This window comes from Balaenoptera physalus, assembly GCF_965194825.1.
Source record: "Balaenoptera physalus genome assembly, chromosome: 8".
Lineage (NCBI taxonomy): Eukaryota > Metazoa > Chordata > Mammalia > Artiodactyla > Balaenopteridae > Balaenoptera > Balaenoptera physalus.
The window spans coordinates 17,775,726-17,801,509 of NC_138887.1; the positions used below are offsets into that span (position 1 = coordinate 17,775,726).

The following is a 25,784-nucleotide window of genomic DNA, read 5'->3' on the forward strand; positions in this document are numbered from 1 at the left end:
GCCATTATCCAGTAGCCAAGCATGGAGAAAAGGATCTGAAAACCTGAGAGTGATTAAAGCTAGGTTGCTGGATGTTGCAATGGGGGGAACCATAAGGAAGGGCCATAATTCAGATTTTGCCATCCTTCAAGGCTTCATTTTCCATTGTCTGGTTCCGCCAGGGTTTTCTCTGTAGCCCTGATGCTCACACTTAGTCGAGCTTCTGGAGCAATGCCAAACCTATTTCTCACTGTTTCTCTTTCACTCTTCTCTCATGTTTAGGAAGATCCCTCCTGCGGCAGATAGCCCCATGCCCTCGCCAGCAGCCCACATCACCACCCCTGTTCCAGCATCCGTTTTACAGCCTTTCAGCAGCCCCAGTGCTGTGTATCTTCCTTCAGCTCCCATCAGCTCGAGACTCACCTCTTCTTACATAATGACATCAGCCATGCTCTCAAATGCAGCTTTTGTGACATCGCCGGACCCGAGCGCCCTCATGTCACACACCACAGCTTTCCCTCATGTGGCCGCAACCCTCAGCATCATGGACTCAACCTTCAAGGCCCCATCCGCCGTGTCCCCGATACCAGCTGTCATCCCTTCCCCATCCCACAAGCCATCCAAAACCAAAACCAGCAAATCCTCAAAAGTCAAAGACCTGTCCGCCCGTAGCGACGAGTCTCCAAGTAACAAAAAGAGGAAGCCGCAGTCTTCGACTTCCGCCTCTTCCTCCTCCTCCTCCTCCTCCTTATCCCTGCAGACGTCCCTCTCGTCCCCATTATCAGGGCCCCACAAAAAGAACTGTGTTTTGAATGCCAGTTCAGCTTTGAACTCCTATCAGGCAGCCCCTCCCTATAACAGTCTGTCTGTGCACAACTCAAACAATGGGGTGAGCCCACTCAGTGCCAAACTGGAGCCCTCAGGACGGACCTCGCTGCCCGGCGGCCCTACGGACCTAGTGAGACACATGGGCTCGGGGGGCGGCAGCAGTGACTCCTGTCCCCTCTCTGTGCCCTCCCTTGCAGGGGACCTCTCTCTGGCCTCACACAATGCCGTGTCTTCTCTGCCCCTCTCTTTTGACAAATCAGAAGGAAAAAAGCGTAAGAACTCAAGTTCTAGTAGCAAAGCCTGTAAAATCACTAAAATGCCTGGAATGAATAGCGTTCACAGAAAGAACCCACCCAGCCTTCTCGCACCGGTGCCCGATCCTGTTAACAGCACCTCCTCTCGGCAGGTAAGGGACCCATCCTTCCAGGAGCCTTCGAGCACTGCCCGGGGATGGTGGGAGGGGGAGCGGGGCAGCGGCCCCCGCTTAGCCATGTGGCCCAGGCAGGTGGCCCACACAGGTAACGCAAGCGTGAGTCCCATCCTCGTTCTCCCCGTGGGCAATTCCACCCTCTGCTCTGAGAGCAATTTATCTAACAGATACTTTGTACAGTGCCCACGCACTAGGCACTGTTCTGAGTCCTGTATGAGCATCACCTCATTTAATCCTCACGACAACCCAGCGAGGTTGATGCAGTTGTAATCACCACTTTACAGATGAGCAAACTGAGACACAGAGAGGTTCTGAGTTCCGTCACCTCACTCTAGTGTATATCTGGAGTTCTGAGGACGATATCATTGACGAGGTCTGTTGCCAAGCAGTTTTATCTGATCTATTGGCATCCCCTTAGGAAGAACCTGAGGCCCAGCCAGGTTAAGTGATGACCTGGGTCCCACCTGGGGGGTGGGAGCGCATGCTTCCGGTGACTATTCTTCTCACTTTACCAGGCTCCCTACTCCTAAGATAACCCTTTCCTTCCTAAAGTATCACTGCAGCTCACACCAACTGGCATAGAAGTGTTCAGGGCCACTGTACACAGAGGAGGGTGTACCGTGAGGGGAGCTGGGGGAATGGGACATGATCCAAGAAGAACACGTGTTTCTTTCCCTTGAGCCCTGTTCTCATCCTCAAGTCTAGTCTTCCTCTCGAGCTGGGAAGGCTGCTTAGGAAACCCTCCCACCCGACTGTTTGTGTGTAGAGGAGGGAGCAAAGGCGGGTAGGGGGCAGCCTGGGGTCTCTTCGAGCTGAGTCCAGCGGGAGGGACCTCCCAGGACAGCGTGCACGGATGGTAGCAGCAGCCCCAGGCCGACAGCCACAGAATTCAGTGGGCCAGCCCTGTCTGGGGATGGGGACTTTGGAGACATGAGGGGCAGTTGTTTAAAAGATGTTTTCATGTTTTGCATCATCTTTGTGTGAGACTTGTTAAAACTTCATGAAGAGAACCTCTTGAGAGGGATTCACAAAACACAGGTAAACACACAAGAAACAGCAAGTTTGGATCTCAAGGGCCAGACAAGCTGCAACCGAGGCCCAGGTTGTGGCACTGGGGGATGGACATAGGTCCTCTCATCAGAGCCCAGGCACTCGCACACATCTGCAGTTCCAGGGGTGCAGGGGAGGGGACCAGCACCCACAGGGTCCCCCCGAGACTAAACTACTGGTCGGTGCCACCTCCAGGTCTCAGGATGGAGGGCAGATCCAGGGCTTCCTAAACTTGAATGTGCACATGAATCACTGGAGGGTCTCAGTAAAATGCACATTCTGAGTCAGCAGGCCTGGGGCGGAGCCTGAGAGTCTGCATTTCTAACAGGCTCCAGGCAGTGCCACTGGAGTCCAGGAGTCCCCGCACTGGTGTGCGGGCCACACCCTGAGCAGCAAGGCTATAGTGTCATCCGTTTTCGATGAAGTTCTAGCAGCTAACACTTACTTATGGGATGGGCTCTGTTCCAAGCACTTGATATATTCATTTGATCTTCACCTGTTATTACCCCCATTTTACAGATGAGTAAACCGAGGCACAGGAAGGTTAAGCAATGTGCCCAAAGTCACACAGCAAGTAAATAATAGGTCTGGGATTTACACCCAAGTAATTTGGCTCTGGGGTCTGGGCTTTTCACCTCTGTGCCTCTGTATTGAGTAAATGTGGCACTGTTGATTCTTTCGTGTGCCAAGACCATATGAAATGTTTAGTAAGCATGATGAATTAGTCAAAAACAGTGATGAAAGGAGCAGACAAGCCTCCTTCAGAGAGTGCTCATCAGGAGGGAAATCAAAAAGAGCTGGTGAATTTAATGGCTGCCTTGGATCTAGTCAATACTGGTTCTCCAATGCAGCTGATACCTGGGTGCTTGTCACCAGGCCATTAAGAAAAGGCTTTGTCCAGGGTCACCAGGTGTTGGGGGAAGGCCTTTGGAATCTGTGCTGCTTCTGTTAGGAGATTGGGAGAGGCACGGCATGAGATTGAGAAATTCAAGGTAAACGCGCTTTGGGGACTAACTGGGGATCTGTTGAATTGTATCGGGTGGTGTAAGGCCAGAATTTGCCACAGAGATACTAAATCGTACAAAAAACAAGACTGCGAACATAAGGCAGACGTCTTTACGCAAAGGCGTGTTGAAGTAGAGGATGGGCTCTTCATAGGAGCTGCCTGCGTAACGTACTCCGCGGAGGACCCAGCCCACCGCGAGCCCAGGTTCGATCACGAGAAAGGGGAGGAGCCTGACGGCCACGCCCCCTCGCCCCCAGGGCAGCGTCTTAGGACCGACCCGCTCAGGCTCCCAGCGGAAGGGGAACACCCATGCCTCTTGCCATTTTTCTTAAGAACAGCAAGGAGTGAGCCGGGAAAACTGACTCAGAAAAAGACGCAGGCATGTATTCCCAGCTGGCCCAGGGCAGTCTGGGCTCGAGACGAGATGGGTCTGGGACTGCAGTCACAGGTGGAAAAGCTGGGCCCCCTCCCGGAAACTTGCAGTCTGCGCATCTGGGAAGCGGATTAAGATTTCCCCTCCATTCCACGTTCCCTCTGGGATGAGGGGGGGCGTCATCAAGGCCCCCCTGAAACAGACTCATTTTCTCTGCCGTTTAAGATGGAAACACGAGTTCCACACAACGGGAGGAGAGCCAGCGAGGTACCGTGCAGCCTCCCCCTTTCCCCTGGCGACTCGTGGTGTCGGTGGGTCTCTCCCAAGCTGGCTCCCGTGTCTGAGTAGGGCTATCACTGGTGTCTTTCAGGTTGGGAAAAATAGCAGCCTAGCTTTGTCACAATCCAGTCCTTCAAGCATATCCAGCCCAGGACACAGCCGACAGGTAAGTTACTGGGGGGCAGAAGCCCATAGGCTCATCAGCAGGGTGGAAAGAACGTGGGCTTTGGGGTCAGACCCTGGTTCAAATCTCACGTCAAGAAAATGGCTACCTGGCTTCTAACGCTAGACCTTCTCGTAATTAGCTGTGTGCCCTTGGGCAAGTTACTTAATTTCTCTGTGCTTTCGTTTCCTCGCCTATAAGGTGGGGATCATTATGGCCCCTATCTCATAAGGCTTTTGTGAGGATTAAATTAATTTATAGACATAAAGCCCCTGCAAAATGCCTGAGACCTAATACAGGTATTAGCGTTTACTGTTAGCAGCTGTATGATATTAGGCAGATTACTTCTCTGAGTCTCACTTTTTTCATCTCTTAAATGGCAAAATCGATGCCTACCTCCTAAGGTTATGAAAATAAGATGCTGTTGACTGAAGGGCTTTGCTCAGGGCGGACATTGGTCGGCGCTTTCTTGAGGCCTCTGGTGAGCTGTAGCTACCGTTCAGGATGTGGTTTTCGTGGTGGGACTATTCGGGGTAGAGTTAGGAGTTTTTATAAGCTCGAGGTGTGAAAACAGTCAGTATAGAAGTGATTTTCTCCAGCGGAGTGTGTGCACGTCTGGAGGAGGCCAGGGAGGGTAGGTGAGTAGGGTCGTGTGTGTTCTACATGGTGGGAAAAAATACATATATGGCTGTTACGTTGTCTTAGAAGAGCCACAGGTTTCATAGATACCAAATTACAGTGTGCTTTTCTGTACTTTGGCCTTTGGAGTTTCCCCACAAATCTTGGGTAGAGTTTGGGTGAAGGTTATAGGGAACGGTTTTGTATCCTCAGATCTCCACCATTTTGAGTCACTTTGGCCCATCTGTGCCGGAGCACCTGCCGCCGCCTCTCTGTGTAGGGTCGGGGAGGGAGGGCAATCTGCCTGTTTACGGCAGGCCTCCTGCACGGGTTGCTGGGTGCACCTGGAGACTCCACTTTGACCCTTAGCAGGCACGTGTGCAATCGCCCACAACTCCAGGCACACCTGCTGGGAACCCACAACGCTAGCCGTCAGCCTAAATGAACGTAATAATACCAACACCTGCCGTTTGTTGAGCCCTTCCTCTGTAGGCGCCTCGCTCTGCCCCTCATGTACATTACATACCTTTCAACCTTTTAACAACCTGGTCAGGTTGGGGACCAATTGGTTATCCTCATTTTATAGATGAAGATGAAGGAACTTGAACCAAAACCTGTATGTCCAAAGCCTCTGTGCTTAACCCAGCACTATACTTTTTCCTTAGGTAATTCTCCATGCTGTCTGCGGGTTAGTTAGGAAAAGATAGACTAAAAAAAAAAAACAAACAGAAAAACAAAGACAGATTAGTTATCCCGGTCCTCCCTCCTGGAGAGGAGCTCCCTGAAGCCCCAGGATTTGCCCCCTTGCTTTCCTGCACAGCCAGGATCTTTGTGCCTACCTTCCATTTACAGAGTCCTTTACTTCCATCACCTCATTCGCTCGTCACAGCTGGCTTTTGCCGAATGCAGGAGGTGGGATGGTATCCTTTTAGTTATAGATGAGGAAACTGAGACTCCCTTCTTGAATTCTTGTGGGTAATCCCAAATGTATGTTTTGGAAACAAGCTTTTTCTTTTCTTTTCTTTCCTAGAAGACCACAAACAGAACGGGCAGGATAAGGACTCTTCCATAACAAGACTATGAAGCCACTTCCAAACCAATGCCTGGCCACGGGACCTCCCCCCAGGAGGCCAAGGCCAGGGGAGGGAGGGGAGTGGGCAGTGGGGAAGAGTCTGTTTCCTGTGCCCTGCCTGTGGCTCTGGCCTTTCTTCTTCTTTTTTTAATTGACCAATTTTTAGTTTTGAGGAAAAAGAAAAAGGCAAAAAGAACGTGAATTTGAGATTTACAGAAAACAATACCAGTGTTTGGTTTCCGTTCTTTAACTTGCCACGTGTATACCTTCTTCCAAGTTTGGGGTCCCTCCTCTAGCTTCTGATGCTGCTACTGCATCATTTTGCTCCAGCCACAAGAGCAGACATTGTAGAATGTCTGTTCCTGGTTGGCATCGTCTGGAACTCTTGAACTTGAGCATGTGCAGTGCTCCTTTCCTTGCCCTCTCCCATCCTTCCCTTCTGTCCCCTCCTACCTGCCACTCTCTGGGTCCCCACTGACCATCAGAGGTGCGGGCTCTCAAAAGCTCCCTCTAGACAGCCTGCTGCATCGGGGGCGGTTACTGGGGAGCAGCCCGTGTTTGGGGAGCCTAGAGCAGAGAGCTGGAGGGTGGACGAGGGCCCTCATCAGGTTTCTAGGACGCACCAGCACAGAGGAGCCAGATGCAGAGTTGAGAACAGCAGCCATTTAATGATGGGGCTTACTCAGTACCACTATCCAGCTGTGCAGCTCGGAGAGGATGTCCTGGGTTAGGGACAGGGGCAGGAATGGACCCGGGAGGTGGCAGGAAGAAGGGCCTGGGGGTAGGAGGAGATACCCTCAAAAGATGGTGGGAACTGGGTGACTGATCATCTGAGCGTGTTAGGAATCCATGCTGCAAAATCCCTTCCAGGGCACCGTGTACAAGAGGGCGCAAAGCTGGGCGAGTCACGGGGAGGAATCCCAGGGAATAGGGCACAAGACCTCAGGAAGCCACTCAGGAAGAGGCACAGTGCCCACCGCTGTGGAAGGTCTCAAGCTGCCCTCCGGGGCGCTGCCAGAGGAGAAAAAGCAGAGCCGGAAGGAAAGGCCTGAGGGAAAGCTGCCATGGAGGGTTAATTGCCCAACGGCTGGTGATTGGTGAGAATAATTACTAGCATTGCCCAGCCACCTCCATGCCCTGGGCCCGAGGGCCCCGTGGACTCAGCACACCTATAGATCAGCTCATGCTAGGTTGTCAGAGGCCACCACTCCGACACAGCCAACCCAGGAAGGAGTGGTAAGGCCGCTGCTGATGGAGAAGAGCCATTTGGAAGATCCGTAAGGGAGAAGCTGGAGGCCTGCAGCTATAAAAACTGTTCACACTGGAGTTTTGAAAGAAACCAATACCATAAGCTCTAATTGGGAATCATAGTCAAGAAAGGAATTCACCATATAAAATAAGTGTTCTGTGCTATGAATCATGTAACTTTGTATACAGTATAATGGCAGAGATACCAGGAGGTTTTGCTTCATCCCTAAGTCAGAAATGAATGCCAGTTTTGCAGCTGGACATAAGCCCTCATCCCCACCCTGAAGTTCTCCTTTTCTTTCCCATTCCCCCCAAACCCAAGGATCAGACTACTGTTAAATTTCACCGTATGATTGGATTTTGCAAAGACGGGAGGCAAACGGAGTGATTTGCATCAATGGAATTGCACTGACAGTGTTTCTTAATAGGATTACTAAAATTTTTAATATAAAATGAAGATTTTTTTAAAAATCAGGAGTTGATATTAGGTACTAGGACATTAGTTCAGATGATTTCATTTTTATTTCTACAGTGTTAAAAGTGCACTTATATGCTGGTTTATTTCCGTCTTGGGAAAAAGAGACTGCAAATTGAAGGGAAGATTGTTACTTTTTCTTTTTTTAAAAAAAAAAAAGGTTAAGGCAGATTTTAAGACTTATAAATGTTTAAGAAATTATAAACAAGGTTAGACCCTTTGGAAAAAAAGTTTAGAAGATATTCTTAAAGTAAATTTTTATAGTGTTAATTTTGTAATAATTTATGTTTTACTATATTACAGAGCTAACTGACCAGAATAGTTTCAGAAACAATATGAAACTTAGGAAAGTTGAAGCAACGTTTATATTTTTAAAATGTTCTTTGAATTATGTTTTTATTGTACATTTCTTCAGACTGAAAAGTATGTACATATCTTTGTTATTTTTGCACAATTTTCGTCTCGTTCGGTTTTAGAAGTCTGGTTTTTTTTTTATAATTTATTTTGAGTTGTAATACTTGCAGGAGTAAAAACAAAAAAAAATCTCAGCAACAAAATAACCCTCTGATTTATAAACTCTTACACTCAAAGAAGGAAAACAAAAGTTGAGAGATTAAGTGGCTGCTTCTGAGAAATAATGTCTCAACAGGGACTAAAGGAGCAATTCAATGGATTTTAAACGTTTTAGCTCTCTACATCTTGAATTGCAAGCTGGAATAAAGAGGCTCCCCACCGAATGCTGCTTACTTGGTGAAAGACTGGCTCTGACCAAGGTGAGGACATTTCTGGAAAACTGAGCAAAAAGGGAAAACCCACGGTGTTTCTTCCTTCACAGTCAACTACAGGTTTACTTTATAATGATGTATTCAAAACTCACAGCTTGAAAAATGGAATGCAAATAAAAGGTTTTCTTTCGGTTTGTTTGAATGGAGTTCAACTGGACCAGCCTATAAAGCATTATTAGGGGGATATCGTTTGGGTACTTCTGTTCTGCACACCCCACCTAGCCCTCTCTCCCAAGCCCCTTGACTGCACACACCCCCATCTGCCTGAAGATCTCGTGACTTGTCGCCAGCCATAGAGGCTCGAAAGCTCTGGTTGTTAAAGCGTAACGCAATGCATAGACCTGTCAGCCATAAAAAAAAAAAAAAAAAAAAAAAAAGCGACCTGGATAACTTGTATGCCTTCTTTTGTATCAATGTACCAATTGTAAATAATGCTGATCAACCTTTGTAGAGAATAGTTTATACAGCATATTCTATTATTGCTGATTCTCAGTGAACTCTTGTTTTAAAAAAGGAAAAAATGAAATTTTCTATTTACACCTTCTATTTTGTTATGCTGTCGGCCCATGGCACTTTAACAAAACTCTGTGGGTTTTACTTAGCTGGTCAGTCATGGGGTATATTCAATAACTGTTGTTGCACAGACGAGAATTTGCACCTGCTCACTTGTCCTTTCCTACTACCGATTTTAGAACCTTTTCCAGAAGAATTTTGAAGAAAGCATGTCCAAACATTCTAAACAAATGCCACACTTGTGGAGTGGGTTTCTTTTCTACAATCCATATTTTGTAACACTAAGTATTTTCCTTCTTTGTCCTGCATCTTTATGTATTAGCACTATCAGATAGAATTCATTCCATGCCTGTGATATTGTAAGCAGAATAAATGTCTAAAGTAGGTGTAAATAGTAAATCCTATGGCTTACAGTTTTAAAAAGGAAAGAACAAACATGTATCTATTGATACTGCCGTGGTTCAGCACCAGGCCTGGAGACATTCTCCAGTGAGCGATTGTATTTTTTTTTTTTTTTTTTTTGGTAACATGGCTTTGTAAATAAAATAATTTATATGTTTGTAAAACAGTCTTCGGGTTTTCATAAAATTTAGATTTGGGGTATTTTTTTATTCTTCTGGGTGTATGTGTTCTCACGAGACAAGCGTTCCTCCTAGAACCCACATTTAAGGTGTAGAAGAGAGCGAAGTCATTCAACAGATATTTATAGAGCATCCCATCTGTGGCTGCCCCCTGAGCTAGGCACTCTGCTCAGTGATGAGAAACAGACATAGTCCCAGCTGCTTGCGGAAGGCACCCTGGTGGGGGAGACGGTACATAAATAAACACACGATCCCATGTGTAATTACAGATTGTGACAAATTCAATGGTAGAAAGAATTGAGTTCTGTGAGAGAGAAAATAACAGGAGAAACTGACGTAAAATGGGTTGGGGGTTGTGATCAGGGAGTTCCCTCTGAGGAAGTAAGCTGAAGGCAGAAAGTGTTGGGGAGATAATCCCAGGCAGAGGTGGTCCATGGTGGGAAAAGCCTGGTAAGTTCTTGGAACCTAAGGAACACGCACTGTGGACAGAGCAGGGAAAGGGATGGACAGAAGGCATGGCAAGGTCACAGAAGGCCTCCTAGAGTTGGGATTTTTGTGTTCAATTCAGTGGGAGTCCTTCAAAGGGCTTTACGTAAGGGCATGGCGTGATCTGATCTATTGAAAGATCTCTAGCTGCTGTGTAGAGAATCCATTGGAAGTTGTTGCAAGAGACCCAGTGAGACATAGTGTTCATGTAGTCCCAGGATGGTGACAGTAGATCTGAAAAGAAGTGAGTGGAGTCAAGATCCATTTTACATATTAAATTGACAAGACTGGTTTAGGAATTGGATGTGAGAGTAGAAGAAAGAATGACTCCCAGGTTTCTGCTAGAGCAATTGTATTAGGTGGAGATGCCATTTCTTCAGATGTGGAAAACCAGAGGAAGAACAGGGTTTGGGGAAGGGGGGGGTGGCAAAAGGAATGTTTCATGAAGAGCAGAAGTTCTGTTTTGCACATGTATGTTTGCTCACATGTGAGATTACCGTGAAACCTCTAAGCTGCTGTGCCAAGAAGGCGTGGGATACACATGGCTGGAGCTCTCAGCAGGTCTAAGTTGGAGGCATCAACTTGGGAATCTTTGTTATATGGATGATATTTAGAGCCACAGGTATGGATGTGATTACTAGAGAAGATGGAGAAGACGAGCAGACATTTGGAGGTTAGGTAGAAGCAGAAAAGCTTGCAAAGAACTCCAAGAGGAAGCGTTCACAAAGAGAAGAGAGAACCCGACAGACAGTGGTTCCCTGGAAGCGAGGACTGTAAGATGCTTCAAGCAAGGAGAAGTCAGCTGAGTTAAGTACTGTTGCAGTATGGGAGAGAGATGGTGTTTAGTCTGGGGTTCTGCAGCATGGAGGTCTTTGGTGACTGTTAACAGTCTCCTAGGGCTGTCATAACAAATTGCCACAACTTGGTGGCTTAAAACAACGTAAATTCATTCTCTCAGGGTTCTGGTGCCCAGAAGTTCAAAATCAAGTAGGGCTGCACTTGCTCAAAGGCTGTGGAGGAGAATCCTTCCCTGCCTCTTCCGGTTTCTGGTGATGGCTCGCATTCCTTGGCTTGTAGACTCATCACTCCCATCTCTGCCACCTCCTTCACGTGGCCTTCTCCCCTGTTTCTCCTGGGTTTCAAGCCTCCCACGGCCTTTCTCTTATAAGGACTTAAGGCTCACCCTAAATCCTGGATTATATCCTCTCAAGATTCTTAAGGTAGTTATGTCTTTTTGCAAATAATTCATACCCGCAGGCTCTAAGGGTTACAACTTGGACACAGAGTGACCTTAGCGAAGCAGGTGTGTTGAAGTGGCAGGAGAGTGAAGGAAATTCAGTTGTGTAGACAAGTCTTAAGAAGGTTAGAAGGCACAATGGAGTGTTTGGATTTTGTTCCCTTTTGTTTCTTTTGTTTTTCAAGGGAGAAAGGTCCAGATCATGATTCATATGCTGGTGAGGCTGGGACAATAGGGGAGGGAGAGGGTGATGAAACAGGAGAAAGGGGTGATTTTTTTTTGAAAGGGAAGTTTTTGAGACGGCAGGAGGGAGGTGAACTTGAACACATGTGGACGTATTGGCCTTTCTAGTGCGGAACAATCAACCGAGGCCTATTAAAAATTTTAAGAGTTTATCTGCAGAAAAATGGGATTCAAATCAGGCAGCCCCAAACCAGAAGTGGTTAGGAGCTCCACCAACAGGAGCTGGGGTGAGACTTTTATAGAGAAAAGGTGGAAGCAAAGTAAGGTAGGTATTGATTGGCTATAGCTTAAAGCCTAGTTGGCTGTTTGTGATTGATTGTCCCCAGCATTTTGGATTTTGTAACCTTGAGACATTTACAGACTTAGATTATGGTTTGCTTACATAGGCCTCTAGGGCATTAGAGCATCTCAGTCTAATGGCCTCTTTATTTGACTAACTTAACAGTAGTCAGAAGGACACTTCTTCCAGGGAAATGGGGAAGAAGTCAGCTTGTAGATTCACTGCTGAGAAGATGAGGGGATCCCCATCTGAAGGCTTCCATTTTCTCAGCGACCATGGGGCAAGCTGGGTGTGCCTGAGAGCTCAGAAGAAGTTGGAGAAGAGTAAAGAAAGAATTAAGTAGTTGCTAATGAAACTGGATTGCCACACAGCATTGAGAGCACATTTGAGATCTGTGATCAAAGCACAGTCCTGGCATGGTGATGACAGTCTTGGGGAGTGGTTTGAGCGCACCAAGGGTAGAGCAAGCCCGCTTGGAGCCAACACTCTTGGGCAAACTTCGGCAAATTTCTTAGCGTTTTGCCTCAGGCCTAAGTGTAAATATTTTCACTATTGTACAGAAAAAAAAAAAAAAAAAAAACAGAGGAAGCAGCTTTGAAGCTTGAGGAAGCTTCAAAGCTTCACAGAGGAAGCACATTGCACATAGACATTTGTATAATTGGATTATCCATAGCCACAAAACGTCAGTGTGGCGCTTCTAGCAGCAAGGACATCATTTATCCCTTGGTTCTGAGCTTTGTCTGTGACTGGCCATCCATCACTGCTCTGGCCTGGTGACTTCTAACTCCATTTTGAAGGGAGCCTAGACATCCTATGTTTCCCCAACCTGGAACTCTGAGAAGCCTCAAAGTTAGTCATAGGCTTGGAGAAACAGTGTGAAAACTGGAAGTAATATTGAAGACCCTCTTCTGCAGGTGAGGAAACTGAGACACAGACAGGTCAAATGAGGTACCAAGAGTCCCCCCTTCAATCTGGTGCTCTTTCCATTATATTTCCCTGCCTCCCGTAGAAATAAACTCCACCTACCGACTTTTCTTCCTAAGCCCCTGTGGATATTTCCATAAAGGTATTTTATAATTCTATGTGCCTCCTAGTTGGTTTACTCAGGTCTCTAGAATTTATTTTACAGTACTTCAATATTTTTCTCCTTTTGATTTTTCCACTAGGCAATAACTTCTTGCTTTCTGATCTGGTTGGAGCTATTCCAGAATATCAGGTTTAAGGTGTCCATGTCACTGAGCAAAGTTCCCAGGAATGTATTTCAATAAGTTTATTTTCTATTCATTACATCTTCATAAGCCATTCAACTAGAAAAGTAAATGAGGAAGGTGTAAAAAAACTGAACGCCTCAAACACTCAATCAGTCCCACGCAAGTCTGAATCACTGCAAAATCACAATGGGAGCCAACAGCTCGGAGGCGCTGCATTTATTGTGACAATTGAAATCACAAATCTGATCTAAGGTCATTAACATTGGAAGGGTTCTCTTAATTTTAGAAGATTCTGGAGCTTTTCTGGATTCCTCCTTTCGCCTTTAAGTATTTCAGTAAACTTTTAATCAAAGCAGCATCGTCATCACAAAAGCGTTCGCATCTTCAGGCACCTGAGCTAGCGGCTGCGGGTGGGGGGCTGTGAAAGTAGGAGCTTGCATGGGCTGTATTAGGTTTTCATTTTCTCTCCACCCACTTCACTTCTCTATTGGATTTCCTAGCTGGCCTTATCACTAACCCCCCTCCACTACCCACCCCCAAATCTCCCCCATGTTCCTGAATAATCCAGATGCAGTGTTGGGGGGCTGGCAGGGAGAGGGTAGCAATTCTGGCACATTATTGGAATAGGGCAAAGGCAGAGCCCCATGGAAGTGAAGAGAACGGAGAGGAAAAACATGATTCCGGGGCTTTTCCTTTGGAAAGAATCAGATGCATGTTTTTGTTTCTGTGTGCAGTTTTTACAAGTCTCTTGGTCCTGTCCAGCTCAATAAACTGAGAAGGTTTGGATCTGTACTAGATGCTCAGTACTGGGCCTGACTGGCTGCTGGACACGCAGAGAGGGTATCTCCTGCAGTGCTCACCGTCCAGCATTTGGAGGATGTTCCCTCCGGGTCCTTGCCGAGCCCAGTACTGTTCAACATTTTAATTAATGAATTGGCATTCAAAGTAACCTTGGTGAATTAAAGCCATGAATACAAACAGACAGATTTATAGAATAGATGTCACCTTTCGGGGGCACAAGGGAGGTTTCTGGTGCTAGCAGTGTTCTGTATCTTGACCTGGGGGCTTGTTAAATGAATAGAATCACTGATGAAATATTTATCTGATTGTGTACTTAAGATTCATTAATTTTACCACGCACTTTTAAATTTAAAAGTTTACACACAGACACAAAAGGTAAAGGGCAAACTTGGAGCCGTAATTGTCTTTGCAGAAAGAATAAAGTTAGAAGTGGTTTGAGGAGAATACTAATAAGCCCGTTTTCTCCCCAGATCCCCCAGAGGCAGTAGGTACCACAGAGAAGGGGTGCACAATGGGTTGAAAATGGGGAAGAGGGGCCTGAAATCTCACATGAGGTGGTCAGGCCCCTCAGAGCCCCCTTCACCTCCCACATGCAGCCAAGTGGCTACTCTCTCCCCCCACCCCCAGCAGGGGACTGAAAAGTTATTTTCTGGAAAAATTGAATGGGAGGCTGAGATTAAGGATCCAAGGAAACCAGGTCCAGCAGAGAAAGTTACCTTGGGGTGGGATAGGGGGGTGGAATGAGGCACAAGATTGTCTCTTTTCATCATAAACTGTAGAATTTTAATGTGTTACAAAAATGTGTGTGTTGGTTTGATATTTTAAAAATTCAGATAAGTATATTATCAGGACACCTACACAATGATGAAATACATGGGAGCCATTAGATGATCTCACTTTTGTGTTTCCAGAGTACAATGTTTGGCTCTGGGCTTGGCAGCTTAAAAACACTGGATACAGGACCAGAGAAAAGTGGTGAAAGTGATCGAAAATAGTTGATTACAGTGAATAGTTGTGGAATACACTGTCCTGGAGATGGCTAAAAATGGAATGCTGGGATGGCCTTAAAAACAATCCTCCTTCATAGGGGGATTTTCCCAACAGAGATTTTGTGCTGGTAAAGTTTGGTATGGATTACTATGTGGGTTACATTGACATGCTGGTGCTTTTTCATTCAAAAAACATGTATATTTCATGTTTCCTTGGACTTCAAATTTATCTGTAGGATCCTCTTAAAGGACTGTGTTATCCAAGGTTGTTTGGATCCTAAAACAGTAGCAGGCATACAGTTGGCATACAATAAATGTTTGCTGAGTTAAAAAATGGAGTGGTGTGTTGGTGGTAAATGTCAAACATCCAGCTTTAGGGGTGGCAGGGGAAGCACTTGCTGATTTCTGTAATGTTAATACATCCACCATGACTGATTTCAAGCTATCAGCATGACCTCTCTGAATCCAGAGGGGGAAGAGAAGTGCACATTAACTCCTGTGAGCCTGGGCAAGCCAGCCCCAGCATACAGAGATTTTGGCCAATGCAAAAGACATGCTTATGACCACTGATACTATATCAGTTCACGTTAAACGACAAGAAATAATCTAATCCGTTAGTCAGGCCAACAAGGAGAATTTTGCTATCAGTTGGAAATAACCAACATTCAAATCAACAATTTCTTACCACTTTTTACTTTTTTTTAAAACTTATTCCTGCTTGAAAAGGGCACTGGGGCAAAGCGGATGTCTTAGTTTCCAAAATTATATCTAAGCAATTATCTTTCTTGTATAAGCAATCCCCACTCTGTGGGCTGTGCTCCAAATGTTTCATTTGGAACCTAATATATTCTTCCACTTAAATGTAATATCAAGGGTGATTAGGTTGCCAGACAACCCACAAAAACCTATAGATCCCACAATGTACCTGAAGTCTAATATCAATGCAGTGGTATTATTTTGGGAAATGCGTCCTCAGTTTCAGCCAGGGAAGACAGGATTGTATGCCACCTGGCTTTTCTCCCGGCTATGAGAGACCACTCCCCGCCACCCTGCCATCTGCCAGGAGAGTAAAGACTTCTGGCCTGCACCCTGAGCAGACTCCCAGCCCTAAGCCATACCTGCACTACTCTGACATCAAGAAAACAGCTAGAAGGACAGGGATTCCCCTGGCGGTGGTACTGGTGGTACTGGTGGTACTGGCGGTGATGGTGATAGGGGGAAGAGGAGTGAGTAATAACATTACTGATTATGTGTTTTACATCTTTTCTAATTTAATCCTTACAATAACTCTATGAGGTCGGTAAGATTATTAGCCCCGTTTTACAGATGAGAAAACTAAAGTTCAGAGAGGTCAAGTAATTTGGTCAAGATCACACAGCTGGTAAACGGCAAAGCCTCTTGAGAAAGGGTCCTTAACTCCCCATGTAAACTGTGTATCAATAAATAGGAGATCATCTGAGGTCATCCTTCATACAAATAATTTAGAAGCTCAAAGAATGTTGTTCATAAGTTTTGTTCTGGGCCTCAATTTGGTGGATCTAATGAAAGTTTAAACAGACATAGTCAGTGTGATGGGAGCTAAATTTAGGCTTAGGATATAATATGATGTTCGGAAATGCAGAAGTAGCCTCCAAAATAAAACGGAACAGAAAAAAGAAGAGTTCATGTAAAAACTGGTGAAATCCAGATGAGGTCTATACTTGAGTTAATAGTATTGTACTGATGCTGATGTCTTAGTTTAACAAAGACAGTGTTCTATGGTTATGTAAGACAGTATCATTGGGAGGAGCCAAAGGAAAATACACTGGAACTCTTTGTACTATTTTGCAACTTCTTGTGAGTCTTAAACTATTTGAGAGGATTTTAAAAAAAAAATTTCAATGCAGTACTATAGAGGGGGTACCAAAGCACCAGAGCTATTATCCCAATCTCCTCCTGCGATCCTTTGTACTGTGGCCATGCTGTTGATATTTTCTACATTTTCATGTTTTGTAAAATGGATTTAAATTAGTGTTTTGAGATGTTTTTTAGCATTTTTGCTCTTTTTAGGTTATTGAAGAATGAGGAAAGCTTCTCAGTAGATGAGGCACTATCACAGATAATTGCGTGTTACCATTTCACAAAGACTAACTTTGAGACTTGAGTCCCACAGAACCCTGTGTACCTGTTAAATCACAGTTGCAAAGCTAAAACAGGAGTCCGTGTTAGTTCCACTTGACACAAAGACTAATACGATGTCACTACTAGACCGTGTTCTGGTGGGTTGTGTTTTTTTTTTAACTCCAAAAATGCAGCTCACCAATAAAGCAACTTGGTGAAAATGAAATTATCAGGTTCCAAACTATGTCTCCCTTATGATTTGCATAAGAACGTTAAGCGCATAGTATATATACCTTTAGCTCCTCCTATATTGACATGCAGAACCAAGAACCTATAGTTCTTTAAAGCTGCAACACAAAATCTGAAAGATTAACCAAAAAATCTTTCAATAGGAAACCGTATAGGACAGCCTATGGACGTAGGCTGTAGGATATATTTAGTCACGATTTCCCCCTTCTTCTCATTTTAACAAGGCTATTAAGATAATAATAGTGAACACTTACGTAGCTCTTAGTACATGCCTGGCACCATTTTTTTAAAAGAGGTTTACATATATTAACTCAGTCCTGAAGACATCCTCTATGAGGTAGATGCACTGTCCCCATTCTGTCCTTGGGGATACTGAGGCAGAGAATTCAGGTGTTTGGCCCAATATCACATAGTTATTAATAGTCAGTGGTAAAACAGAGTGTTAAAGTGAGGCGGTCTGGCTCCAGAGGCCTCTACAGGACACTGCCTCACCATACAATTGCTCAGAAAAGTGGGCTTCATATATTTCTCCCCTTTAACAGCAACCAAAACTCCTAGTTGAGGCATCTCTAACTTGTCACTGGTTGACAGAGAAAATGGAGAGAGGGAGTTAGCCCACATTCTGTCCTGGCTACTCATGTCCCCCCACTTTCCCTTTTCTACATACCCTCCCCCAAACACACACACTAACCCTGAGCTATCACTCCAAGTTGACAGGCAGATTGACAAGTCTATCCAGCACCAAAGCCTGAGTTCTTTATGCTAGTGGTCCACAAATGGAGTGACCATGTATTAAGATGGCCTGGGACGTTCCCAGTTTTATGGTTGAAAGCTTCATGGTAATGGACCCCCTCATAGTCCTGGGCAAACCAGGACAGTTGGTCACTCTGTGCTCTGTAAGCACTCAGGAAGCTGATAAAAAGCTGTGATGCCTGAGGCAGCCCCCCACCCTTGCACCCTGGCCCCCAAGGCAATTATATCAGACTCTCTGGGGGGTGAAGGGGCAGACACTGTATTTTTTAATGGCTCCCTGGGAGTTTCCAGTGTGTGTCCTGGGTCGATATGAGCTGTGGGATTATACTAAGCACGAGCTGGGAGCTCCAAGGCTCTTGGGATTCCTGATCAACATTTCCCAGATCTTTTAGCTCAACCCTCATGGGCTGCTATAACACAGGGTCTCAGTCCTGGCAGTCCACTAGGATCTCGTGGGGAGCCTTTAATTACTAGTAATTTGGGAATATAAAATGGTACAGCTGCTTTGGAAAACAGTTTGGCAGTTTCTTAAAAAGTTAAACATACACCTCCCACATGAACCAGTCATCCCCCTCCTTGAGACATTTAACTTAAGAGAAATGAAATCCTATGTTCACACAAAGATCTGTACATGAATAGTAATAGCAGCTTATTTGTAATAGCTCCAAACTGAAAGCAACCCAAATGTCCATCCACGGGTGAACAGATAAACAAATTGTGATATATGCATACTGTGGAATCTTACTCAGCAATAAAAAGGAATGAAATATTGATACATGCAACAACACAGGTGAATCCCCAAAAATAATTATGCTGAGTGAAAGACACCAGACCAAAATATATATATATATATATATATATATATATATATATATATATATATATATACTGTATGGTTCTATTTATATAAAATTCTAGAAAATGTAATCTACAGTTACAGATTGCAGGTCTGTGATGCCTGGCAATGGGGGTGGGGCAGGGTTAAGAAGGGGTGAGAGGAAGGAGCTAGAAAGGGACACAAGGAAACCTTGGGGGATGATAGATACATTCTTTATCTTGATGACAGTGATTTCACGGATATGTACATACTTCAGAGCTTATCCAAGGGCTTCCCTGGTGGCGCAGTAGTTAAGAATCCGCCTGCCAATGCAGGGGACACGGGTTCGAGCCCTGGTCTGGGAAGATCCCACGTGCCGCAGAGCAACTAAGCCCATGTGCCACAACTACTGAGCCTGCGCTCTAGAGCCTGCCAGCCATAACTACTGAAGCCCACACACCAAGAGCCCGTGCTCCACAACAAGAGAAGCCACCGCAATGAGAAGCCCGCCCACTGCAAGGAAGAGTAGCCCCGGCTCGCCGCAACTAGAGAAAGCCTGCGCTCAGCAACGAAGACCCAACGCAGCCAAAAAACAAAAAAAAAACAAAAAAACTTATCCAAGAGTATGCCTTAAACATGTGCAGTTTATTATGTTAATTATACCTCAATAAAGCTGTTCAAATCCACAACAACAAAACTACCCATATTCAGGCCCCATCCCAAAAGATTCAGTCTCCTGGACCTGGAATGGAGCCCAGGCCTCAGTACGTTTTAAGGTACCGTCAGTACTTTCAAAGGTGGTTCAAATGTGCAATCCTGATTGAAAACCACCGCACTGATGCCTGCCACCTGCAGTTACTGCCCCAAACCACTAAAAGGATTAGTAATAATAAGGAGATGGAGGACAGAGTCGAAGAAGTGAGGATGATGACGTCGATGATGATGAGGAATGAAGGCCAAGTTGGCTTATTAAGAGATGGCATTGACAGAGCATAGCTGACTCCACTAGGTGGCATCTGGACACTTCTCTTTAGCACGAGTCCAGGGCAATTGGAGATTCGGGGCCAGAGCTGCCTGAGGTATGTTAAGAGAGGGAGCCCTGAGCAGACAAATGCACCCATGCTTGTTGAAACAGAAAACAATCAGCAACTTGGGAAGATGTCAGGAGGCCAGGTGTCACTTGAAGTTCTAGTGTCATTTGAGGTTCAAAGAGCAGAGCTATTTTATTCAGGGACTGAGTAACTCCTGGAGAGTAAGTAAATGAAGTTCTCAAGGAGATCAAATGTCTTGAGCTTCGTGCACAGAGAAGAAACTCTGTGGCCAGGGCACCGACATGCAGTCCTGAGTAGATTTTTTTAATGTATTAAGTACACATAGGTATAAAGAATCATAATCCAGGGCTTCCCTGGTGGCACAGTGGTTAAGAATCGCCTGCTAATGCAGGGGACATGGGTTTGAGCCCGTGTGGGAAGATCCCACATGGCGTGGAGCAACTAAGCTCGTGGGCCACAACTACTGAGCCCGTGTGCCACAACTACTGAAGCCTGCACGCCTAGAGCCTATGCTCCGCAACAAGAGAAGCCACCGCAATGAGAAGCCCGCGCACCACAACGAAGAGAAGCCCCCGCTCGCCGCAACTAGAGAAAGCCCGTGAGCAGCAACGAAGACCCAACACAGCCAAAAATAAATAAATTAAAAAAAAATCATAATCCAATGAGCACCTGTGTACCCACGACTCAGGTAAAGAAAATCTTATTATCTTTACCCCTGGAGTCCCCAGGATATTCTTCCACAAACCCATTCCCTTTCCTCTCACCTCCAAGGCAAATACTGTGCTGAATTTTGTATCATTCCCTTGCATTTCTTAGTAGACTTCCTACACAGGCTTGAATCTGTAAACAATACATTGCTTCATTCTGTAGGTTTTGTGACTTTATATAAATTGATTCATACAGTATATATTCTTGAGGCAATATTATGTTTTTGAGAGTCACCCATATTGTTGCAAGTAGCTACAATCCATGGTTGCAAAGCTTTATATTTATATATTTATATTGCATTGTGAATATATCACAGTTTTTTAAAAAATCCATTGTAGTTTTGATGACCTTTGGGCTGCTGTGTTTTCTGTCATGCACAGTGCTGCTCTGAACATTCTTGTACATATCTCCTGGTACAGGTGTACAAGAGTTGCTCTAGGCGTGGAATTTCTGAGTCATGGTGTAGAAACATGTTTATGCTACCAAGATAATTCCAAATTGTTTTCCAAGGTGGATGTTCTCCTTTGGAAAGCTCCCATCATCACTGGCTGTTTTGATGCCCTATATCCTTGCCAGCAGTTTAATTTGTTCAACTTCCCAATTTTTACCAGTCTGGTAGGTGTAAAATGGCATTTTCTTGTAGTTTTGTTTACAGGATTGCCGGAGAGACTGAGAATATTTTCATATGTGTATTGGCCATTTGTCTTTCGTCTTCCTCAAGTGGCTGTTCTGGGATAACTCTCTGGTGGAGAGTAAGGGCACAGACCTCAGAGCCTGGCCCTCAAGGACAGAAGTCCCAGCCTAGAGTTTAGTTTCTCAGGTACTTCGATGGCTGAGTAGAGTTCCTCCTGGCCACCTGCGTCCCACCTTATTCAGTGGCTCTCCCTCAAAACTACTGTCAGGTGGTCTTTGACTCATTAAGACCAGCTCCACACGGTCTAGTTAAGCAGCAAACACATGTAGGAGCTCAGGATCCACGCACTTCACGACCCCACAGTCTGGTAGAGAAAACGGTCTCCCTTCCTGACCCGCCGCCAGCGCCGTGCTGCAGGCTGCTCACACCAAACATGCTGCTTAGGACTCTCCACTGGACACCCCCGTTTTCACACAAGTTCCTTCTGTTATTAGTCTATCCTCATGTGTTATTACCACATGAGACCTTGGGTCGACAAGTACCGAGCTAGGTGCTAGAGACAGAAACAGGAAAAGACCATCAGGCCCAGCACTCAGCCCAGACAGCGGACGGGGCCGTCCGCCCGCAAGGGGCTCTGCACGGGTTTCTCTCCTGCCTCCGCGTAGGCCCGACCCCACACCTCCCAGACTGCCTCCTTCGCGATGAGGTGCAGGATTTGGTGCCCAGGTCTCAGCCTGTGGGGCGCGCAGCACGTAACCGCGTCGGGCGGAAGGGGCGGAGCCGAACGGCCGTGACGCTGCCTGGTCGCCTAGCAACGTCCCAATTCGGAGCGATGGAGGCCAACAGCAGCAGGGAGCTCGAAGCCAGGAATTATTTGGAAAAACATCGGATTATGGAGTTGCTGACCTATCTCGCCAGCGCCCTCCTCTTTTTCCGGCCGGGTAAGTGTCTTGCCTACCACTCGGCTTTCTGTACCACACCGAGCGGTCCCCAGAAATTCCCGGTGTAGCCATCCCTCCCCGCCCGCGTCCCGGGGGGCCAGCTTCCTTCCCGGCTACCACTCCCAGCCCCTCCGCATACACTCTCCTGCCTCTCGGCTACTCGAGCCTTTCTACTGCTAGTTAACGCTGTGGCCTTCAAATTAAACAAGACTTATTGAACGGCCTCTTTGTGCCTGCCACTAGCTGAGTGTGGCGGGACTCTCGCCAGTGGAGTGCTCTCGCCGGTGGGAGAGAGGCTCCGGGGTCCGGCAGCCTGGCTCCTGGCTCCACCCCTTACTACTTGTGATAGTGGGCAAGAGCCTGAACTTCGGTCTCCTCTTCTGGAAAATGGGGGTTATGATAATACCGATCTCATGGCAACGTGGGGAAGATTAAATAAATAATGTATAAATCATCCTTATGCCTGGTAAGCCACAGATGTCTCCAGTGTTATCCTTGCCCTCAAAGAGTTTGTAAGCTGGTAAAAACAACTGATAGGGTAAAAGGAAGGATATTCTTGAGGAGATAGATTTTCCTGACATGTTTTCTACGTCTGATCCCCTTACAAAGTTTGGATCATTTCATAATTTTTGTGCGATCTGTAAATTTAAAAGTTATGTTAAGGTGAAAGTGACTCGATGTGCTTCTCCCCAGGGTGCAGAATTGTAATTTACTAGTCTCATATGGAGTGTCCAAAATGCCCAAATTGTCCATTTGCCTCTGGGTAAGGAAATGTAAAAACCAAATATTCCAATTTTGCCAAAAGCCACCCAACTAATATGATCCTGTATAAGGCGATCAAGTTCTCTAGTTGCTTTAAAATGATAAAGCAGCAAAAAACTCTGCAACAATTAAAAATAAATAGAAAATCAAAAAAACAAAGTACAAAGGAAGGCACTTTTTTAATGCACTGGGAAAAAGTTGCTGTCAAACTAATTTTTAAAAACCTGCTTTTTGAAAAAGTGACTAATTACCATCTCTTGCTGGTCTCTGGTACTGTGGTGGTGAAAATAGTCTTTTGCTGTTAGATGCAGACATATATATATATGTGTGTGTGTGTCAAAACTTCAGAAATAGCAGAAGTAAAACCAATGACTCACCAAAGTAGTAATCAGTAAAGTTTATTGTGCACACACCAAAAAGATAGTTTGAAAACCAGGAGCACTCAAACCAAAAAAAGAAATGAGGCTCAGGGGTATATTGTTATAAAGCAGCTTATATGGTGAGAAGATAGTGACTGTTTATTCTTCCCAGTAATTGGTTATAATATTATCATCTTCTTAAATGATAGGGAATTGGTTACTTCGTATCAACCTTGGGAAACAGTTTAAATTTTGCTTATTTACAGAGGCAGAAGCAAGAAATGACCCAGGTCAAGTTAGTGTTGTACAATAAGCTAAATTAAGCTTTGCTTGTGTAACTTAATTGGTTTTGTCTGCCCAGGGAATTTTTCAAGGCTGGTTTCCATTTGGTCTTGATTTTAACAATCCCCCCTGCCCCCCTCCTGCTTTTGGTCATTCTCTCCATGGGTGGAGAGTATGAGCAACCAGTATAGCATTTTTCCCGGTTACCACTGTTGATGTAGTCAGGCCGAAGAATCGCATATACACTGTTTGCATTAGTTGAGTCCTTAGGCAGGAGAGCCGTGTGGTCACTATCTTAATTCTTTATATGGTTATTGTTGATTTTGTCCAGTTGTGTGATCCTGATGGATGCCATTTGGCATGCGAGTGGCTGGAGACAGGCATTTAAAACCCTCGAGAGTATACAACACACTAGAAAGGTTAATATGATAACTATAAGGAAAATAATAACCAAGGATTGAAAAATTGTCCAGAGCAGAGATTCCCAGGACCCAAGATTTAACCAGTTATATAACTCAAGTGGGTTATAACCAGCAGTTTTTAAGTTTTACCTAAGTCAACCGACAATTTTTTTTGGATGAATGTGCCATTAGGTTTCAGTTTTTAAAGGTTATTTACATAGGCACAACCTGGTGTGTTAGCAATCAGGTATCCTCATGATTCCTCAAGACATAATGAAGGGAGGATGTTGTATTTTAGGAGACCGTGCTGCAGGTGACCTTCCACCTAGATGAGGTGTCCGTGTGCTGTGAGCAATCAGGTAATTTAACAAGAGGCATTTCTAGGGAAACAAAAGAAAAACAAAGGCTAATAGTTTGAGCAAATTATATTCAGTTTCTGAGTTTGGAGAGCAGCCATTTGAGAAAATTTGTAGATTTGAGTTTGAAGCATCTCCAGATGGTGGAGTGAGGATGGCAGTTACAGTCTAATGGATTTTCCTGGCTTGCAGTTTGAATGTGTCTGGCGAGCTTCTGAGTGGCCATGTAAAAACAAGCATGCAGATTGCCCACTCATGAGCTGTTGTGATTTCTCTGAGGTTTCTGTCAAGTTGTCCAGCTTTAACTTGTATGGCTTTGGGAAAAGGGCAGTTGAGTCTCATAGTAATTTGGAGTCAAAAGAGTGGGAGAAAATTGGAAATATTAGTTTGGAGAGTTCTGGTCAAATATTGGAAGAAACTAGAAGAATTCAGGATCCAGTCCAGTGTACAGGTAGAAAACAAAACCTCAAAGAGGGTTAACAGTACTAAAATCTGATATCTACAAAGGTGTATTACTAAAACATAATTTTTCTTTCTATAATCATCCCGACTGTTATAAAGCATAATCAGTAAGAGAAATTTGTTTGCAAATTAAGTCTAGTTTCAATAAACTTGATCTGATTATTTGCATAAGCGCATTAAGAACAGTGATTGTATCGACTCTTTTTTTTTTTCTATTTCGAATGCTTGAACCACACATTTTTATTTCAGATTGAACCAGGAAATACATGAGTTTAGTTTTTTTTTTGAATTTTTGAATTTTATTTTTTTATACAGCAGGTTCTTATTAGTCATCAATTTTATACACATCAATGTACACATGTCAATCCCAATCACCCAATTCATCCCACCACCACACCCACCCCCCGCCACTTTCCCCCCTTGGTGTCCATACGTTTGTTCTCTACATCTGTGTCTCAATTTCTGCCCTGCAAACCAGTTCATCTGTACCATTTTTCTAGCTTCCACATATATGCGTTAATATACGATATTTGTTTTTCTCTTTCTGACTTACTTCACTCTGTATGACAGTCTCTAGATCCATCCACGTCTCAACACATGACCCAATTTCGTTCCTTTTTATGGCTGAGTAATATTCCATTGTATATATGTACCACATCTTCTTTATCCATTCATCTGTCAATGGGCATTTAGGTTGCTTCCATGACCTGCCTATTGTAAATAGTGCTGCAATGAACATTGGAGTGCAATGTGTTTTTTTGAATTATAGTTTTCTCTGGGTATATGCCCAGTAGGCTCTAGGCCTGCGGGCTTCAGTAGTTGTGGCACACGGGCTCAGTAGTTGTGGCTCGCGGGCTCTAGAGCTCAGGCTCAGTAGTTGTGGTGCACAGGCTTAGTTGCTCCACGGCACATGGGATCTTCCCAGACCAGGGCTTGAACCCATGTCCCCTGCATTGGCAGGCGGATCCTTAACAACTGCGCCACCAGGAAAGCCCAAGATGTACATTTTTGTTTCCTAGGCAGATTACGTTAAAGGTAAAGAAAAACCTTTGTTCACCATTTCTTTTTTTTAAAGATTTTATTTATCATTTATTTATTTATTTTTGGCTGCGATGGGTCTTAGTTGTGGCACGCGGGATCTTCATTGTGGCACGTGGGCTTCTCTCTAGTTGTGGCGTGTGGGTTTTCTCTCTCTAGTTGTCTAGCAGGCTCCAGAGCCTATGAAATTGTGAAATTGTGAAGAAGGAAAAGAAATTCATTT

General features: G+C 45.0%; 2 protein-coding genes and 1 long non-coding RNA gene across 14 annotated transcripts in view; 2 read left to right on the forward strand and 1 right to left on the reverse strand.

Annotated features, from left to right (window-relative positions):
* ATXN7L1 (ataxin 7 like 1) overlaps window positions 1-12,598 on the forward strand; it is a 236,720-nt gene extending 224,122 nt beyond the window's left edge. For 6 of the 10 annotated variants that reach the window (XM_082473445.1, XM_082473451.1, XM_082473449.1 and 3 more), the window contains 2 exons: window positions 262-1,213; window positions 4,037-8,440. In XM_082473445.1, the coding sequence (XP_082329571.1) occupies window positions 262-1,213; window positions 4,037-4,228 (1,144 nt within the window). In that variant the 3' untranslated portion in view covers window positions 4,229-8,440. Of the gene's footprint in view, window positions 1-261; window positions 1,214-4,036; window positions 8,441-8,688 lie in introns of those variants that run through there. The other 4 variants (XM_082473448.1, XM_082473455.1, XM_082473446.1 and 1 more) reach the window with 3 other exon arrangements.
* The window catches only part of LOC309666305, a 386,060-nt gene that overhangs the window by 105,051 nt on the left and 255,225 nt on the right, over window positions 1-25,784 (reverse strand). The gene's annotated exons all lie outside the window — the stretch shown is intronic.
* EFCAB10 (EF-hand calcium binding domain 10) overlaps window positions 21,719-25,784 on the forward strand; it is a 19,053-nt gene continuing 14,987 nt past the window's right edge. For 2 of the 3 annotated variants that reach the window (XM_082473667.1, XM_082473666.1), the window contains exon 1: window positions 21,724-21,901. In XM_082473667.1, the coding sequence (XP_082329793.1) occupies window positions 21,793-21,901 (109 nt within the window). In that variant the 5' untranslated portion in view covers window positions 21,724-21,792. Of the gene's footprint in view, window positions 21,902-25,784 lie in introns of all 3 variants that reach the window. The other variant, XM_082473668.1, reaches the window with a different exon arrangement.